This window comes from Melanostigma gelatinosum, assembly GCF_949748355.1.
Source record: "Melanostigma gelatinosum genome assembly, chromosome: 19".
Taxonomy (NCBI): domain Eukaryota; kingdom Metazoa; phylum Chordata; class Actinopteri; order Perciformes; family Zoarcidae; genus Melanostigma; species Melanostigma gelatinosum.
In genome coordinates this window covers 20,669,941-20,691,586 of record NC_136652.1, presented here as the reverse complement: position 1 = coordinate 20,691,586, position 21,646 = coordinate 20,669,941, and the positions used below count along the sequence as shown (strand labels likewise).

Sequence of the window (21,646 nt, the reverse complement as noted above, 5' to 3'; positions counted from 1 at the left end):
CATATCGATCTGTTTGTACCTCAGCCCACCATCTCTCTCTCTCCCTCCCTCCCTCCCTCTCTCCCCCTCCCTCTCCCCTTCCCTCTCTCTCTCCCCTCTCTCCCTCCCTCTCTCTCCCTCCCTCCCTCCCTCTCTCCCCCTCCCTCTCCCCTTCCCTCCCTCTCTCTCCCCTCTCTCCCTCCCTCTCTCTCCCTCCCTCCCTCCCTCTCTCCCCCTCCCTCTCCCCTTCCCTCTCTCTCTCCCCTCTCTCTCTCTCCCCTCTCTCCCTCCCTCTCTCTCCCTCCCTCCCTCCCTCTCTCCCCCTCCCTCTCCCCTTCCCTCTCTCTCTCCCCTCTCTCTCTCTCCCCTCTCTCCCTCCCTCTCTCTCCCTCCCTCTCTCTCCCTCCCTCTCCCTATCTCTCTCTCCCTCTCCCTCTCTCTCTCACCCTCCCTCTCCCCTTCCCTCTCTCTCTCCCTCTCCCTCTCTCTCTCTCCCCCTCCCTCTCCCCTTCCCTCTCCCTCGCTCCCTCTCTCTCTGTCTCTCTCTCTCCCGCTCTCTCCCCTCTCTCTCTCTCCCCTCTCTCCCCTCCATCTCTCTCCCTCCCTCTCTCTGCCTGATTGGTTAGCTGACAGCCGGTTCTTTCATCCTCCACCAATTTCTCTATCAAGCCCTCTGACAGCAATGGAAGACTTTCTCAGCAATAAAAAAAGAAATGCCCACTATTAACAAAGCTAAAAGAAATCCCTCTTTATTCTGAAATGGTACTCAGGGTGAATAAAAATCAAGCCATTTTAGAAATGTGTAGCAATGAACAGTATCCCTTAAAGTGACACGACGCCTCTTTTTTCTGTACACGTTAAATCTTCGGCGCTCTGACAGAAAACCTTCCGCAGCAGATCTACACAAACTGTTCTTGGAAAGAAATCCTGATTCAGCCACTCGATACGTTCGTCTTCTGTCTCACCACCAGTGATGCATTGTGCAATACGTCTGCAGCCAGTAAACACTGTCTCATCACTGCTGATCTACAGCGCTGTACGTCCACATTCATCAGTCCCGGTCAGTTTCCAGTCCAATCACAACTTAAAAAAACGCCAATTCAATAAAGAAAAAGGCCCAAAACCACAACCGTGAAACATTACATGCACATGCATGACATGCAAGTCTTCAAATCTGACCCCACACACCGAAGCTTCAATAAAAAGGCAAACACAGAGATTGAAATCAAACAACCAAATGAGAGAAGTATTGCGTCAATGCAGATGACGTCAAGGTGTCAATCAAATATTTCTCAAAGGACATGAGTCAATAATATGAGTGGACACAAAAAGAGATTACTAAGTTTTGTTTCTGTGTTTTGAGTCAAAAAATACTTTAATATGTTCTAAACCCAGCCAAAACTCAGCTCCTTTTCCAGCCCAGTGCAGTTAAAAGTATCCTATGAGGGGCGTGAACAACATGGCGCCAGTGTGACGTCAAATGTCTGTCCACATTAAATGCAGTCGTGTCGCTGCTACAATGATCTACATATTCACTAATTGCTGTGTGGTGATGTTGATGGCTGCTGTGTGTATGAGCTCATCGAATGCCTCAAACGAGCATTGAACAAAGAGCCACTGAGGGTCTGTCGTGCTACGCATCAGCACCCTGTACGCACAGTTACACTTTGTCTCATCACAGCAGGAGTCGGGTGCCAATTTGAGCCAGCTGGCCACAATGTGATGAGTTTAAATCACAGTATTCACTTCCACATGTTGCTCCTCCAACACTGTGCAATAGGAGAGGAGCACGGGTACAATAGAGTGCCACTAAAATCCCCTAAAAAACAGTGAAAGTTGGAGGAGGAAGCGAAGGCGCTGAATCCGCCGAATGACGTCCTCCCAAGCGATCAGTGGAAGAGGAAGCCATCCGGACTCTTTGCGGTGCATTTTGTTAGGACCACTGAATCAGAAAGTGCTGAGCTGGTGCTGATCTAGAGCTCTACCCTCGCCACACACACACACACACACACACACACACACACACACACACACACACACACACACACACACACACACACACACACACACACACACACACACACACACACACACACACACACACACACACAGCCAAAACAAACCTATTCAAAACCAAACATGTCATCAAAAGCTCCACATCTCTCTCTCTCTCTCTCTCCTCTCTCTCTCTCTCTCTCTCTCTCTCTCTCTCTCTCTCCTCCTGCTTATTTCTCGCCCAGCGGAGAAGATGAGATCAATTGTGGGATCAGAGGCTGATTAAATATCGACGAGGCCCCCCCCCCCCCCCCCCCTCAAAACAACTCAGTGATCACGAGATGAGGCTCTCAAAGGGCCCCGTCTTTGTCTGAGGAATCAAACTTATTATTTGCCGCCCGCATTTCTCAGAGCCCCCAAAGCACACAAAACCCTCAAATTACAGCCTGTTATACTGTAATTGTGCAATACGCTCTCAGTGTTGTCAGAGTCCCCGGAGCCAAGCATGATTGCAGATACTAAGAAAACGTATCTAGCTATTATCTGGCTCTTCATTTTCTTTTTTCTGCTCGAAATTAGATTTCTTTTTTGCCGTCTTTGACTAAATATGATTCAAAGCCTCGTAGAAAAAAGTTTTTTATACCACTGAATATCTTTTGTGAAGTTTTTGGCCGTGATCGAATGACGATTGCCGAATAAGCAGATTGATATTTTTTCACCCTCAAAAGAGTGACGATGGAAGCGTTTTCTCAGCTCGGCATTCTTCACTTCACATTATCAGAAGTTTCACACGTTCGCCGACAGCCTCTGCTGCTGGTTGTTGTGCAAGTCAAATGCTCAAAGGAATACCAGCAGCATCTATGACAACAGTCTATTTATGCTGATAACTATTCTTAACAACAATATGTATTAAGTATTACAATAACCGTGATCATTTTTACATTACGATCATATCAGTGGCATTAAATGGTCTTAAAATGAAAATACTAGTGTTTATTACTGGGACGATATATATCATCTACCAAAAGTATCATAACATATATATATATATATATATATATACAGTATATATATATACATGGCCTATCACTGTCATAAATATCTTTTAAATATCAGATTTGTTGATCTTCAAAGGTTTCCATGTCAAATAAAGCTTCAGAGGATCCTGAAATGTGACAAATTCACCAACTAAAAATAAAAGGCAGCTAAAAACTTCTTCCAGCTCCAAGTCGCCACCGGCAAAGACACACACACACACGCGCGCGCACACACACACACACACACACACACACACACACACACACACACACACACACCTACACACACACACACACACACACACACACACACACTTGCTCACAATACACACAGTGTCCTCTGTGATAGTGAGGAGACGTGGCCGGTCCCTGCTGACTGACTGGAATAATGAGCTGAACCCAGGCCAAAACCTGGAGGTGTGTGCGTGTGTGTGTGTGTGTGTATCTCTGTTTGTTGTGTGTGTGTGTGTGAGCAACAACCTGCTGATATCATCAAACTGAAAGACAGAGCGGAGGTCCAGAGACAGAGGGTCAGCAGAGTAAATGTGTGTGACGGCTTCTCTCCTGTAACGGCAGCTCACTGTTTCTCTGCTCACCAGCCAACAAGCTCAGGTCTCTGAAGGCCGACACTCGAGATATTTAGTTCAAGGATAAACATGCTGATTCTGTAACAGTCTGCCAGGATTCAATGTCACAATGAACAACTTCCAAATTACACCAAACTCCTCTTTAGGTGTTAAAAATGACAAAAAAAACCATCAAACATTTCACAAAAAAAGTTTAAGATGCAAACACAAAATTGTAAATATGTGTTTGTGTGTGTTTGTGTGTGTGTGTGTGTGTGTGTGTGTGTTACCTCCTGATGGTGCGCAGCAGGGTGGATCTAGCCTCGTTGTGGAAGGTGATGATGATGGAGGTTGGGGGAAGATCTGAGTCGTAATGAAGGGTGGTGCACCTACACAGAGAGCGAGAGAGAGAGCGTACATCAGATCCATTGAGCCGTTGAGAGGCGTGTCCTATTTTAAGGTACAGTCACCACAAAAGTGAGTCACAATTCCATCATCATACCAGAGTGCGACCGTGACTCAACATTTCCAGACCCTCCCACTCTGACTCTGATATTCTTCACTGAGAAAAAAAACAAGACGTGTGTGTGAAACTATTGAATGTTGTTTTTGTGAAGGAAGCATGCTGCGCTGCACCTCGCACCGATCACCGGTGGAGGTAACCGCTCCACCGCCTGTCCGCCTGTCCACCGCCTATCAGTAAGTAAGTATGACAGAGCAACAGTTGTAAAAAATATAAAACGCCGTTCGTCTAGAGCCCTGACAGTCATTGGAAGAATAAATAAAAAACGGTTTCCTGATGATTGAGACGATAAACAGGTCATCGAATTCAACTGAAATCTGTTTTTTTTAACAAGGAAACTAAAACTGGCAAATGATGCAATTTCTGAACAGTTCTGACGCGCGTGTGTGTCCAACGCGTTCAATGATCCGTGAGGATTCGTATTGTGTGTCAACAAGTGATCAGACAAGACCTGTTGAATTACAGATAACCAGCAGCTCATTCAAATACGTCACATAACAGTGTGTGTGTGTGTGTGTGTGTGTGTGTGTGTGTGTGCTGCCTTCGCTTGGTCAGCAGCCTTTTCTTCTGAAAGAGCAGAGGAAGGCGCGCACACACACACACACACACACACACACACACACACACACACACACACAAACAGTATAATGAGAGAAGTGGCCTCCATCAGATTGATGGATTGGTGACATTTTCAAACAGAAACAGTCTGCTTGCTCTGTTCTGGCCTTCATTTCTAAAACCTCACCTTTCACAAGTGCGTGTGTGTGTGTGTGTGTGTGTAGGTGTGTGTGTGTGTGTGTGTGTGGACACAGACTGCACCATTAGCCAGTTTAAGAGAGTGTGGTTCTCTAATATCTACATCCATAATATGTTTCATTATTTGTTTATTGAAGGCGTTGAGGGTTTGGACCGTTCAATTAAAATTATTGAAACAAGAAACATTTCATGGATTATTTCTCTTTTCCTTATAAAAAATACAGGATTTAGAATGTAGAGTATATTTGCACAACATGAGTTAATATGATATGTGAGGCGTCATTCAACAATGACAAACAAAAAACGAAACAAGTGTCTTAAAGCTGCATTCTCTCTAGTGTCCACCAGGGGGCGACTCCTCTGGTTGTATAGAAGTCTATGAGAAAATGACTCTACTTCTCTCTTGATTTATTCCCTCAGTAAACATTGTAAACATGAGTTTATGTCTCAATCTCTAGTTTCAAGTCTTCTTGAATACAGCATGATGTTCATTTAGTACATTATGGTCCATTTAGAGTCACACAGACCATAAAGCAGGGGATGCTTTAGGGCGGGGCTACACGCTGATTGACAGGTTGCTGCCGCTATCAGAGACGTAAAGGATTTTGTTACTTCTCAAAGAAACATTTTAGCTCATGTAGCTCAGAGTAAACTCAGAACTAAATGTTTGATAAAATGCCTGTTCTTTTATTCTGTTGTTGGGTTATGTCTAATAATTCTGCATCATTTTCCCCAACACACTCATAATGCACTCGAGCAGATGTTTTTGTGCCGTCTGTCCTTCATTCGGTCGCTTCAGCTCCAACACAAATACCAGCGCGTCCCGTCAAAGTGTCCCTGAGCCAACCATTGAACCACCTGCCGTGATTTGCTGTGGGGTTGGAGCACAGGCTCAATTCCTAATTTGTTGTATTAACAGGTCGGCAGGCAGGATCAGTCAGTGGACTCGAGCACCCGGCTGTGAAATAATACAATCAGCACCTCATTAACTCGCAATTTGATTTTCTTTTTTCTTTTTTGTTTAGAGGCGCGATGATTAAGTGGGGAAACAATATCGGCAAAGCAGATTACAGAATATGAAAAAAATAGAATTGTCTTGCTGCTGTAATATGTAGATGCAAGAAGAGGGTTCGGTGTCTTGCTCAAGGGCATTTACTCAGTTTGTCAGGCAGCTGATCTTCTTTTTCTTTGTTTTTCTTGACATCCTTTTTGTTTCTGTTCATATTCTTTTCTTTCTATCTATCCATCCATCTTCTCTTTCCTAATCCTTTTTGTCTTTCTTCCTTTCTTTGTTACTATCTCTGCCAGGAGATCATATATTCAGTTGTGTGTGTGCATTCGTGAGTTCCTGTGCATCTCTGTGTCTGTCCACAGATAATCTCGCACACCGCTGGACCGATCAGTCCAATATTTATTTTGTGCACTTCAATGACTTCTTGTATTCTTAAGGACCTCTCTTGGTTGCAACGATTCAGACTTTTTTAAACATAATTATTGGCCTTTTAATACCGTCATTGAGCATAAATTGTCACGATCCTCAACCGCAAGTTATCAACAACTGCTTCAGTTTGGACATTTGTTTACATTACAGATAATGAATTCTTCCTCTCTTGATTTGCACGCCAAGATATGACAATTGTATGTCTGCATGCATGTGTGTGTATGAATGTCAATCACGAAGCAAATGACAAATTGGACCGAGCGCCGTCTACAAATGAGCGTCTTCTCATGTAGGTAGAAGGTGAACTAGTTAGCTGTTAGCAGCAGCGAACAGCACTGTGTTTAGCTAACAGAGCTAACAGCCAACAGGGCTAATACAGCTAACAGAGCTAACAGCCAACAGGGCTAATACAGCTAACAGAGCTAACAGCTGATAGTGCTAATACAGCTAACAGAGCTAACAGCCAACAGGGCTAATACAGCTAACAGAGCTAACAGACAACAGGGCTAATACAGCTAACAGCCAACAGGGCTAATACAGCTAACAGAGCTAACAGCCAACAGGGCTAATACAGCTAACAGAGCTAACAGCCAACAGGGCTAATACAGCTAACAGAGCTAACAGCCAACAGGGCTAATACAGCTAACAGAGCTAACAGCCAACAGGGCTAATACAGCTAACAGAGCTAACCGCCAACAGGGCTAATACAGCTAACAGCTAATGGTGCTAATACTGCTAACAAAGCTAATGGTGCTAATACTGCTAACAAAGCTAACAGCTAACAGAGTTAACGGAGCTAAAACAGCGATCAGGCAATTGTGTTTAGTGTTAATTCAATCAAACATCACAGCAGTGGGTCCTGCAGACACACCTGGCTGAGTTTCTGTCCGTTACCATAGTCTGTCCTGTCATCTTTGTATTCATTCAGTCTAATTCCATTGTTCTGTTTCTCCTTTGTCTTCCATTACTCCGTCTTTTCTTTCTTTCCCTGTTTACTTTGTTTTGTTCGTCTAACTGCACTGTCAGCGGCATTTTCTATCATCATAACACTTGATCGATGATGGAAATTAAATGCAATATCAAGACAGAAAGCACAACATAAAATAGAAATGACTCACTTATAAGTCTAGCTCGGGGCAAAGTTCGTGAGTTTGAAACACACACACACACACACACACTCACACACACACACACACGCACTTGAGGTTTTTAAGTTGAAGGCCAGAACAGGCTGTTGTCACTTTGCATTCAGATTTCTTTCCGTCCTTCTTTGCTCCCCACCTTCATCCTTTCTTCTTTGCTCTTCCATTGTTTCGATTCCCTCTCCTGGTGAGAACAGCGATATACGCTGTGTATATTTGTCATATCATATCCCATCATGCCCCTCTCCGCCTCCCCCATCCCTCCATCTCCTCATCTCCATCTCTGGGTTTTCTGCAGTTGATTTATTCAGCATGCTCTACCAGAGAGGAACGATAAGAAGATAAAGACGAGCTGCCGCTGCTCCTTGAACGTGTGTGTGTGTGTCTGTGTGTGTGTGTGTGTGTGTGTGTGTGTAAAAGTGAGAGAGAAGGACGAACGAGGCCGAGAGACACAGTGACAGACAGGCAGAGAGAGAGAGAGACAGACAGAGATGAATAGATAAAAGTTGTGCTGACAGATGACCGATGGTGGAGTTGATATGAACAAGCTTCCATACTCCCCGAGTGCATGTATGTGTGTGCGTGTGTGTGTGTGTGTGTGTGTGTGTCTGTGTGTGTGTCAACTTCCTGATGCGTCAAAGCTCAAGAGAGGACACACACAGGGAAGGAAATACAGGAGCGGGAGAAATGATGGGTGAGGAGGGAGGAAGAGGAGTCAATAAAAGAGGAAGGCGGCGAGGGGAAGTTTAAACAAAGAATGGCGGTGAGAATAGGAGGTGATAGCGGGAGGACAAAGACGAGGAGAGGAGGGGATTAGGAAAAGAAAAAGGAGGATGAGGAGAGAGGAGAGAGCCACGATGAGACGGAAGAGGAGAAGTAAAATAAGAAGGAAGTGGTAAACAGAGGAAGAAGAGTAGAAGAGAGGGGCGGGGCTTAGGTGTTTGCGAGAGAGGCCACTGTTTGTTCAAAACAACAATGGCGGCTTGCATCAGTTATATCAGAACTGGAGAGTATTTCTTCATCGACAGATGAGCTCAGAACACTGACGGCTTTTCTGGAAGGAAGAGATGTTTTCGCTCTTCTCCATATTTGCTTTGGCAAGAGTTTGATTGACAGATGGTTCATCCAATCACCAACCATGTGCTTCTTCTTTTTTTTAAGTGCCGGCCTTTTTCCAAACTACAAAACCATGTGGTGGGTCAGGTTCAGGGTGATGACGGTGAATTTAGAATAACAGTTATTAAATGTAAATGTGGAAGAAAGAAGAACAAGCAAAGGAGAAAAGAAAAGAGAAAAGTAGGAGCAGCTGAAATCAATCTATTTCATCCACTGAGGATAAAACCAAGAACCAAACACAAATACAAAACCAGGAATAACTTTAATCTTTCACTGTGAAAGAGAGGAAGACGAAAAGAGAGGATGACAATGAAGGAAACTGTATGAGAGGAGAAACCAGACGGACACAGAGGAGAGACGAGCAGAGTGTTTACTGTCGATTTCTGTCCAGATGGTGCGAAAATCATTCATATTTGATGAGCAGAGCCATTTGAGGAGTGGATGTTGTTTGTTGGTGTGTGTGTGTGTGTGCGTGTGTGCGTGTGAATTATGAAAGCACATGAAAAGAGAGGTCAACACACACACACACACACACACACACCTCTCTGCGGGCGGTGCAGCAGACCTGTCAAAGTGTGTGTTCGTGCTACAAAGTACTAATGGCCACTGATGTAGCCCTGAGATACTGTCAGAGCGTCCCCCCCCCCCCCCACACACACACACACACACACACACACACACACGCACACACACACACACACACACACACACACACGCACACACCCACACACACATTAACACCTCTAACGCTCTGCTCCCTCTCTGTCCTTCACTTGTTCCGCCTTCCGGCTGTGTTTTCCTCTCTTCTCTGTCTTCCCTCAGCTTTGTCTCTGTCTCTTTCCTGTCCCTGACTTGTCCCCTCTGTCTTGTTTTCTCAGTGCAGCTTCGTCTCACCTTCCCGGCTGGACAACATGAAGACATGAAGACATAAAGACTCAGCGATACTGTAACTCAGCCGTGAGTCAGAACACAGTTTCTCGGGCCTTGATTCTGCCACAAAAGAGCTAACCGCTTCAGCTTTGTGTCACATATCTGCAAAGTCGACCAGTCCTCCAAACGAAACAACGGAGAAGGTTGTTGTTATTGTTTTTCCTCATGATTGCTGATGTGTATAGCAGGCCGGGCATCAGGCAGGCTGTTCTCACACAGCGGTCTTAGCAGGCGGCAACCTTCTCTCTAGTGTCCACCAGGGGGCGACTCCTCTGGTTGTATAGAAGTCTATAGAAAATGACTCTACTTCTCTCTTGATTTATTCCCTCAGTAAACATTGTAAACATGAGTTTATGTCTCAATCTCTAGTTTCAAGTCTTCTTCAATACAGCATGATGTTCATTTAGTACATTATGGTCCATTTAGAGTCACACAGACCATAAAGCAGGGGATGCTTTAGGGCGGGGCTTACTGTGATTGACAGGCTGTGATCTTTGGGGTCTCAAAGGTTGTTGTCTTGAAAAAAGATGACGATAACTTCCAAATAATGAATTCTACAATGTGAAACTGCTGATCTGACTTGAGAGCTGCACACTTGGACTCAGGTTGAATTTGAGTCACAACAATCAGGACTCGATTCCACTTGATGCCCTGAAGACGTGTCTTTACGTGAGACTTGACTCAGGCCATAGCACGATTATTGTCTTTGTGCACAATATGTTTCATTTCCTACGTTCATGTGTGTATTTGCAAACTATGCAGGAATGGTGACCTTCACCTGCAACAATATAACAGAAAAAGTGCCGCCAGATTGACAACACAGAACTCTGCATACCATCTTTAGAGAAAAGAAACTGAGAAAAATATCAAATATCGTTTTTTTTCCTTCTTTCAATGTGATATTCTTGAGAATAAAAACGGGCAATGGAAAGACTTCCATCATTTAGTTTTTACCTGGGCAGCACGATGTGAACCGTGTCGGTTTAATCCGCGTCAAGTCGCTGCACGCCTGCCGGAGGAAGATATTTTGGTAAGAAGTTCACCTCTGGCCTCCCTTTCTTTCTCCTCCCACTATCTCTGTCTCGCTTCTATTCAGGTGTTCGCAGAGGAGAAGATGGCCTAGTTTTGGCTGGTTAGGCAACACCCATTTACATATTTATACACACACACACACACACACACACACCCACACACACACATTTGCTGGGGAGTAAGGAAGCAAGGGATTTCTCTCCTCCTGATTGAGAGAAAGAAAAGAAAGAAGAGACGGTGAGGGACAGCTCACAATACCTCATTTTTTCTCTTACTGGAAAATTCCATTAGGAAAATTTCCGAGTCAATGACTCCAGTGACTGAATAGCTCAAATGAATAGTTCAGTGGATTCAACTATTTTAATTGAAGCAGGTTAAATCTCCCAATAGGAGAGGAGGAGCGGAGGCATTCTAAGAAAAGCTGACCCGGCCGTGCGGCCTCATATTCGCTGTTTTCTGCTGCTAAAGACGAGATTTGAGTTTATTCAATTCCTTCATGAAGCAACAAAATGTTTTCTCTCAAGCGCACACAACGAGCGCACAAAGGTGCACGACCGAGCACCACGATAAGCTTAACTGTGCAGTTTAGAAAAGGTTACACGGTCTCACTTCCAACTTTACACCAACTTTCAATAAAATCAATGACCAGAGGAACGAGCTGAGCTGCACTGGAAGGCACCAACACATCTGCTGTTCAGGTAAGAAAACTGTTTTTACTGTGTGTGGTGAATGAGACGACACTAACTTCATGTGTGCTGCTGCGATGTCTTAGATATCTGGACAGCTGATGGCCGACACTGCTGTCAGTTCAACATCCACTTCCTCTGTGTGATCCTCTGAACACTTCCTTCAAGAACAATCACTCAACACCTGATGTGTGTTCTCTGCAGCTGCGAGCTGAGTGGAGGTTAAGTTGTTGTGTTAGCGCTGAATCAAATGTTTTAGTAAATGGTTGGCTTGGTTCCATGATTACAAGTCTTTATATAGAGGTCTTGTGAAAGGTTAACGGAGTGAATTAATAAGGAGGCCGGGGTTCGAATCCCGCCTCGGGCTCTCTCTCGCTCTACCCTTCCTCTCTCTCTCTCTCTCTCTCTCTGTCAAAATAAAGCAGAGACGCCAAAAAATGAGATTTTGGAAGAGTGTGCTTCATTATCGTCCTGCTGCATTGTCTCAACAGTTAAGTGCTCCTTCAGATCTGAGCTAAATTGGGCCAAGTTAACAGATGTGACTGCAGACTCTGATCCATTTAAAGGGATTTAACCATCAGACACGCTCTGTTTTTCTTTCCTGTGAAAGTGACACTCGTTGAAGTTTTTGTTCAAATAAAAATGTGCAAAATGACTAATGCTCCACATTTGTTTAGCATCAATCAAGATCTTTCTTTTTAAACTTTTTCTTTTGTTCTGAAAGTACGCCACAAAGCCACTATATTTAGTGGAGGACGGGGGCGAGATTGTCACACGTACTAAGAATCCTGGCGAGGAGCAACGAGGGAGCGCTTCTTCCAAACTGACTCCAACACCCACCGAGAATTTTAAAAAAGGAGCACGCTGTCACCCCAGGAGGGCTTCGGCTTCTATAACTAACCTGAGACCCCCGCGGCTAACGCTAAAAACGGATTAAAGAGAAGACAAGCGATGGCTTCAGAGCCAGGGAAATAAGGAGGATAGCTGTTATTAGTGGAGTTTAGAAACAGGGAGGGGGTGGCACACGAACAAAGGCAGAGATTTTCAGATCGGATGTTTTTGTATTTTGTATTTTAACAACTCGCCGGGCTCCTCTGGTTGCTTGTTAGTGCTGCTGCGATGCCCCAGCGGAGCGCAGAGGCTCGTGTGTTCCAGAGTTCTCTGGCTGTTTAAAAAAGATGAGGCTGGAACTGCTGGGAGAGATGCTTCACCCCAGTGCTGCTTATATATTCATGCTTTACAGTTCCACAACTCTCACTGCCTCTGTGTGTGTGTGTGTGTGTGTGTGTGTGCGCGTGTGCAGCATCTGTCTTCATGCAGAGGTATCTAACACCTGTGTGCATTTTCCTGCCATTTAATTGGTTGAAGACACGCCGGCATTAAAGCGGTCTCTCTCTCTCTCTCTCTGTGCTCGCTCACTTCCTCGTCCACCTCTTGTGGGCTCCAGTTAGCCGTCGTTCTTTCCTCCCACCTCACGCCGGCATGTACGTAGCCCTTGAAGAAACTCTGCAGGCAGGCAGCACTCACGAGTGGGTGTCTGTGTCGTGGAGGAACGGGGACGTTCTGGGATTTGGGGAACGCTGATGTAACCGGTCCGAAGCAGAGCCACGCTGCTGTGTCAAAGAACGCCTGAGCTGCTAATGTGTCATGTATATATTTGTGTAGACGTATTTCATATATCTCCAACATCATGCAACCGTTTTACTTGCTTCAATTTCCCTGCGTGGATAGATAACGTTGACTTTATGAAGTTTATGTTCACAAAAGTACTACTAGTGCAACTACTTCAACTTCTGTTAGCAGACGTCGACTACGATATCTTCTTCAACTGATACCCGTTACTCACTGTACAACTATGTAGTACTAGTATGAGTACAACGAGTGCTAAAGTTACTTATTTGTATTTGGTATTTGGAAATGTGTGACACTGGTTTGTCCATTCTGGGCTACTGTAGAAACATGGCGGACTCAATGAAGAGGACCTGGTCCCTGTGCAGATATGAAGGGCTCATTCTAAGCTAATCAAACACAATTATTCTTATTTTCAGGTGATTCTACACTGAAGAAAACATAGTTATGAATATCACATTACATTTCCGTTAATAGATTTTAAATGCAACACACAGGACCTTCAACACGATCACTACAACTACTGATACTAGTGCCACTAACACTATGGGTACTATTGCTGTTAAAACTACTACACAACTACCACTCCCACTGATAGTACGAATACTCCGACTGCTGCTGCAGCTGATACCAGTTCTACTACCGCAACAGCTGCTGCTGCATTCACAGGGAAACGGACAACAGATTGTTTTATGAATACCATCTTCTGCAGTTATTCTAGTAACACATGTAGCTCTGTCGTAATACTCGAATGCAAACATGAACATTCTCTTTGAGTGAGGGAGCTACGTCACAAAGAAATACAGGACGACAAAAGGTCTCAATGTCTTTACTTAGTCCACCGTTACCGATGCCGGTACTCTGTGCCGGTACTCTGTGCCGGTACTCTGTGTCGGTACTCTGTGCCGGTATTCTCTGCCGGTATTCTGTGCAGGCCTCTCGTAATTTTACCTTCCTGCTATTCCACTAAAATGATATCTGATTTGCCGTCTGCCTGATTCCATGTGATTCCAACTATTCCAAAGTTACTATATGGTAGTTATACTCCTACTTCTACTGTGTGTGTGTGTGTGTGTGTATATATATATATATATCTGCAAACCTACGTCTACGTAGCAATATTCCTGCTAAGGAGTTGTTGAAGTATTGAACAGCAAAGAACAACGCTACGAAACGGTACTAACAATATTGATGCCACATTGTCGTCCCCTCTTTCCTCCTTCTCTTTCCGAATCCTTCCTTCCCTCTCTCTGTCGCTGCCCCTCCCCTTCTCTCCCTCCCTTTATCTCCGGCTGTCTCCTTTCATCCTGTCATGTCAGAGCAAAGAGAAGCCGGGATCTAAACTCAGACAAGGCTTTGAACAATAAAGCAGATGAAAGATCCGTCACTGAGACGACGGAGAGCGAGCGAGAGGGAAACTCTCTCTGTTTCACACCCTTGCCTCTATTTCTGTCTCTATATCAGCGGAATGGACTTCAGAGAGATAGGTAGTGGGTGGAGGGAGAGGAAGAGTGAGGATGACAGCGAAGGGAGATGAGAAAATTAAAGGACAAAAAAGAGTTAGAGAGTAAGAAACAGAAAGGGTAGCGATGGAACGCCAGGCAAGAGGAAACAGAAAGCAAAGAAATCAGCGAAACAAAAGAGAAGCTATTCATACGACATCAGTTATCACAGCTTTTAATTATCTCCACAGGACTCTCTCTTTGTCTGTCATACCTCCACAGGACGGGGATAATTAGATGTTTGGTTTGTTTGTCATTTCAATGCTCAGTTTGAATAAATGAAACAAGTTTGCGGAATATTAACCAGTGCAGAAATCTTTTTTGTTGTCCTCGAATGACTAAGGACCTCTGAGTGGCAGTCACTTCAGTGATAAACACGTGTGTGGTTAAAGGGCCGCCCATTGTCTTTAGAGGTGTTTACCTCGTTCTGCAGCTTCTGATGTATTAAACATTAAATCTGAACATTGACATTGTTTCTACAGACATTCTCCCACGTGACCTGATGTGGGTTTCTGCATGATGATGCTGCTGCGATACATATTTTTTTTGAAGTGGAACTACGGTCGTTACATCGGTGGAGCCGTGTATGTCGCTTGTGCCTCTTCTGTGTGAGGAGTGAAGAAAGAAAAATGTGCCATAAGCTGAATTTGGAGCAGAGAGATCCAGGGGACATTCAGATATCGTTAAGGATTTATTTTCTGTAGCGAGAGCTGGAAGAACCCACCTGTTAGGTGTGTGTTGTTTATTCCGCACACGGTGATGCTCACGTGCCGCTACAGCAGGAGACTCACGGTGTCACTTCTGTCAAGGCGTTGTTTCGTGGTTCCACTTGCTAGTGCTGAGCTGAGCACATTTCGGGGTAAACCTGCATTAGCATTCAGTCACACGGTGATGAAAGCTGAACTTAGTCACTCAGTGTCGGGATGCAGAGGGGACACTCCATATCTATGGCCGGGAATACAAACAAATGCACCAAACCATGACGATATAAAGCCACACATTAGGGATGCACAGCTAACCCAATAATATCGATCATGACTTTGGCTTTCCACAATAAAATGAAATTGATCGACTCCAATATTGATCTCTCGGTAAGATGAAGGCAACTTGCATTCTCTCTAGTGTCCACCAGGGGGCGACTCCTCTGGTTGTATAGAAGTCTATAGAAAATGACTCTACTTCTCTCTTGATTTATTCCCTCAGTAAACATTGTGAACATGAGTTTATGTCTCAATCTCTAGTTTCAAGTCTTCTTCAATACAGCATGATGTTCATTTATACATTTAGAGTCAACTCCTCAACAAACCGATGGGCGGCGTCAGGACGACGACGTCCACTTCCTGTATACAGTCTGTGCTGCCAGCTAACGTTAGCGCTCCTGCTCATTTCAACACAGATTTGTAGCGTCATCAGGGAAACGTCCTATAGCCGTTAGCCTCGAGCTCTGATCCCAGGTACCTGTGGTACTGTGATGAAATGAGTTATGTTTTCTGAGTGTTGGTCACCAAAGTGTCATGACCTCCACACCAACTGTAGAATAGCAGATACGATCCATCATCTTATATGAACAGAAACCTTCCGCAACATGTTTCAACATTTCAGAGATGTCTAATACGAGGAATGTAACCCAGTGAGTGAAGGAAGCTGGTGGAAAACATTGTTATGAGTTCATACATACACAGAGTCATTGAACCATGTGATATCTAACATGTTTAGCCTGTATGTTTGCAGATGTCATGGCCGCCACAATCCACAGCAGACAGCATGGCAGCATGACAATCTCCTCTCAACTCATGCTCACATTACAGTATATGGAAGAGAGACTCTGTCAGCGTCTATGTGTGTGTGTGCGTGTGTGTGTGTGTGTGTGTGTGTGTGTGTGTGTGTGTGTGTGTGTCAGTCTTGCTGCAACTCCCAGTATGCTACTCACAGGAAGGAAACCATCATTCACTCTGTAGCCCCAGGTCAGACACACACACACACACACACACACGCACACACACACACACACACACACACACACACACACACACACACACACACACACACACACACACACACACACACACACACACACACACACACACACACACACACAGTGTAGTAGATGAATGTTTGGAGGCAGGCAGGGGGAGAGGTTTTCCACATGGAGGATTCTGTACAATGGATCTGTGGTCACTCTCCATCACACACACAAACACACACAAAATGCATAAGGAGACACACACAGAGTATATCGATGCAAAAATAGTGTATAAACACATGCACACACACACACACACACACACACACACACACACAGAGCGATGACAGCGTGTGTGGGTTCTGCCGGGTGATGAATGAAGCAATATTTCAGTCTAAACCAGCATCCCACCGCAGATGGTGGTATAGTAGAGAAATGCTTATACATTACACACACACACACACACTACACACACACACACAATGCTGTGAAAATCCCATCTGTCAGAGTGCGACAGGGTCTACAGCACAGAGGAGTCACCTGTCTTATTACACCACACACACACACACACTCGCATCAGTATATGCACATTATTGCACATCTATATGCAAACACACACACACACACACTCGCATCAGTATATGCACATTATTGCACATCTATATGCAAACACAGACACATATACACACACACACACACACACTCATTAAACTCTGCAGAGTGTTGTGTTGTTCCATTGTGCTAGGCGAAAGCCCAGAGGGCAAGAATCACAGCGCCAAGCAAGCATTAGCAGCACATCACACACACACACACACACCTTTTCTTAAATAGGCCGTGCTCACGGGGAACTACACGTCGCTCACTGCGCCACCGTTAATGAGTCCAGGGTCGATCGGTCAGCAGAAATCAATCACAAGCATCAGCAGCAGCTTTGTCCATCTGGACTCACCTCATCAAAAGGCAGACGGATACCTTTCCTTCGCAGGCATATTAAAAGGAGTTAATCACAACTTTGTTCTTGTATTTTGACGTTTTGTCCATCTGTTCCGTCAGTGATGAAAACATCGTGCTCGGCAGGTTCACAGCTGAGATGTGAGACCCCGACATCCCCAGGAAACAGGTCTCTGGTGTCAAGAAGCAGCCAGACGATCGCCAGACTGTAAACAAACTCAAATGAATGAGGAAATGAAGTCGTACACGGTCTGTTGTAGTTCACAGACCATCTGACAATATCTGTGAGAGCAGAGATTTTCCAATTCAATCAGTGATTATTACCAGCATTTCAGAGGCATCACTCTTTGTATGATCTCCAAATAAACCGGTTCAGTCCAAGGATTCCCGAGATTCCTTTGCACTGTTCAACCTGTTCTCCTGCAGGACGTGCCCACGTGATATTTAAATGCATTTTAGGGGTTCAGGAAAACATCGGCCTCCTGCTTCCAAGTGCCATCTCTGTCTGACCCATCCACCGTACGCAGCCGCTCACGTCTCACATCAGTCTTCTTCAGAGCGGAGCATATTCACGCGGCCGTGTTTACATTGCAGTCGCTACAGACAAATTAAAGCAACAACATGGGAAGGCAGCCCGGTCACTGTGTTGAATTCTCACATGTATGTTGTTCAAGGATCAATGCGGTGCAGAGAGCAACGAAGATATGACTGCAAAGATATCACAGGAACGTTCAGTGACCAACGGGTCAGTCGGTCTCACTGGTGGCGTCTCTCAGTCAGTCAAACCTCCTCATCGTGCTTCCAGACATCAACATTATTGTTGTTAAAACTCATCAAAATAAAAGATGAAAACGAGGCCTGCTGTTCGCTGTTCCCTGCTGTAACCAAACAATCAGCGCTGTGCTTTGTGTCTTTAGGAAACTCAGGTGAGCAGTTTGTCCCATTGCAGCAATTCTTCATTTCAACAACACATTTTCTATCTTTATTCATGATTCTGTTGTTGAACCATTTTCCTCTCAGATGAGCTTTTATGTCATTTGGGACTGTTTTTCATTTTGGATCTCTTGCAGCGAGATGCTGTTGTGAAAGCCTTTTGTCTCATCTGCACTGTTTGTACACGATGCGCTTTCATCGGTCTTCATTCCAGCAGAGATTCACCTCATATATTATTATTATTATAATATTTTATAGCAGTAAGTGCTGTGACTGGCATAAAAACCTGTCACAGGGATTGTATTTCCTGGCTTGTTTCTGCAGGGAGACAGGTGAGGTGGAGAACGTACACCAACCATTTCATTATTGCCAAATTTTGGTGGAACTGCTTTGGCAGGTAACCAACCAGGCTGTTGCTCCGCTTGATTCAGCACTTTATCTGCTGACACGCTGGAAGTCGTGGGTGGAATTCAGACACTATTAACTCGCCTGGTGGAAAAACGAAGTTGAGCAGAAACAACACAGAGAAAAGGAGCTGAAGCTGCAGGAACGTTTCACCTTCTTCTCTACTGTTACTGTAGTAAAGTAACGTCACCAGATACATTTGAACAGACACCTCATCGAACAGCGTTTAATGTGTTTTTCATATGCATGAGTGTCATTTTGTAATTTGTAATATTTTTGGCAACTGGACGCCGACTGAACTCGGCTGCTCTCATCAGCATCGCTCTGTCTGACGTTCACAGAGCGGCCAGGTACCTGAGCGGCCACCGCTGATGTTTGAAGTCAAACTAATTTCATCTCCCGGGACGCTCAAGTTAGTCTGGCCCAGTTTGGTTGACACGTGCCAGTGAGCGACGACACCTTGTGAAAACCAATTAAAAAAGCACGGATTGAAAACCAATTTTCACTTCAAATGCTCGTGAGTGTCACATTCTGTTAATGATTTTCAAAATAATATTTAGCTTTAATTTGTCCAGGGAACGTCCGCTGAGCCGCAGCCTTTATCAGAAAAAGAAATTAATTTCCACTCGTTAGCACACACATATCACACACACACACACACACACACACACACACACACACACACACACACACACACACACACACATATCACACACACACACACACACACACACACACACATAGCGCTTTCTAATGTTTCTTGGATCTCCTATCTGTGATTCAGGTCTCGTCTAGTGATGCCTTGCGGCTGAATGTTGCAGGAAGTGATGCTGAAAAGAGTTGTGTTTCTCCCTCTGGCTTTCTCCTCCTCTCATCTGTTACACACACACACACACACACACACACCTCTGCTATACTCCTGAGGACAGTGTATTGACTGCAACCACAATTTTTTACCCAGTTGGCAGGTGATAAACCATAACAAACACACACAAACAAGGACAAACACTCAAATATAATTTCCATGAGGATGAATTATAATCAATATGAGTAAAGGAAATGCAAGGACAGAGTCACACGCACACACACACACACACACACTGCAGGCTGAGGGCAGTGTGTTATGATGAGGGTCGCTGTGCGACCCGGCCACAGAGCTAAAAGTGGACCGGTGCTGAGGCTGATGATCTATGGTGAACTCTGTGGCCGCTCTGGAGAACATTCATCTGATGGAAGTTGATGATATCTGCACAGTTACATCTGGTGAGTCCACCGATACCGGTTACAAGTGCCTTTCTTTGGTTCAGCTTAAGTGCAACGTGTGGCGCTTTCTGCATCTTGGGTTCATAGTGGATAACAATATCTTCTTTTTAAAATGTTCATATTACAGATGCTTCATTTCTTTCCCTAAACATGCAGGAAGAATTTGGGGTTTAAGTGTTTTGCTCACACTTTGAACCATTTTACCACCTTGAATAAACCTCTCTTCTGGATCAGCAACCCACAAAACATAACCCACAGTGACAAAACGAAAACATATTTAGAATTTTAATAATATCATCATTTTCAGATATCTTGAATGAAAGTAATTTGATGAAATCCCCCCTTGGAGTGAATACGATCTCATCCTAATAATGCATCTGTCGTTGTTGGTTTTGCTCTTCATCATGATGAATAACTCATCGGCCAGCTGCTCGTTATCTGGCTCTCGCTTTCCGTTTCCAAACATGTGATGTTGAGCATCCTGACGTGCTCACCGCTGCTCAGCTGCACTGTGAGCTCAGTGCTAACTGTTAGCATGCTCACTGTCAGCATGTTTACAGTGTGCTGGGCTCAGGCTGAAGGCACCGCTGAGCCCACAGCTGTGGCCGTTTCAGAGTCTGAGGTTAGCTCGTGCCGTCGGCTTCATGACATGAAAGATATAACAAAGAAAACACTTTACATCTCCTCCCTCACAACAATTGACCCAATCTGGAGAGTATTTTCAACTCCCAGTTCATACTGGTATTAATACACACTTGTGTTTTTGTGCATGTATTCGTAACTTCATCTGTGTGTCCGTGTTAAAGAAAGCGTGAGAGCGTAGAACCTGTGTGCGCCTTCGCATTCACATGTGGGTCGTTTGTTCAGGTATTCAAGTGTGCTGTAGACACACACGCACACGCACACGCACACACACACACACACAGGTCCTCGGCTGTCTTGCAGCCAGCAGGCAGATGACCTTCTCTTCAAAGTGCTGATGTCCTGTTTCCTCCGAACCCCCTCAACACTGATCCAGCAGAGCTCTGCAGAGGAGCCGCCGCTGCTCCTGCTGTTGCTATGAGACGAATGGAAATCTGTCGGGGGGGGGTGGGGGGGGAACAGTCATCGCTTCTTTCTGAAGATTCAGAACAACAATGGTGTATTGTGAGATGAAGAATCTCCAGCCAGAGATAGAAAGATTCAGGATCTTGAGATCCCACTCATGATATACGGACTATTATTTCATCTCCACGTTTTCAAATTCATGTTTTCATTCAACTATGACAAAAAGTACAACTTCCATCTCCACCGGAATGTTTGAGAGCTCATACGACCGCAGGAGGACGAAAGTATGATAATGTTTATGATAATAAAATGGTTTCTGCAGGATTCTGGAACTCCTCAACACAGAGAGGTGCCGGATTTGGTGCTAAACTTGAGAATGTGTGAGGCAGCTGCTAACTTCAGGGCTAATCTTCACTTTAATCATCAAGCGAGCCACAGTGATCAACACAGCGTCCAAGAAAGTGCAGCATTTAGTACGGCGTTGAAAATCGTACCGTCAGGATTTCTAAATGCCCCGCGATACCAAAACGAGCCGAGAGCGGTCCAACCGATGTCGGGCGGTCGCTGAGCGTCTGTGCCGCTCGTCTTTGTGTGCAGAGGTGGGATCACAAGTCACAAGTCTTTGCACTCAAGTCCCAAATCAAGACCGACAAGTCACAAGTAAAGTCCCACGTCCAGGTTTTGAGTCCTAAACAAGTCACAATGTGCTCTTCATCAAATGTAATGTCCTTTTAACAAAAGCATAATATG

The 21,646-nt window shown here is 44.8% G+C and overlaps 1 protein-coding gene across 1 annotated transcript in view; it reads right to left on the bottom strand.

Moving 5' to 3' along the window:
• Positions 1-21,646, bottom strand: part of galnt14 (UDP-N-acetyl-alpha-D-galactosamine:polypeptide N-acetylgalactosaminyltransferase 14 (GalNAc-T14)) — a 116,320-nt gene that overhangs the window by 38,642 nt on the left and 56,032 nt on the right. Inside the window, exon 3 of the mRNA XM_079290574.1 lies at positions 3,868-3,966. Within this exon, the coding sequence (XP_079146700.1) occupies positions 3,868-3,966 (99 nt within the window). The remainder of the gene's footprint in view (positions 1-3,867; positions 3,967-21,646) is intronic.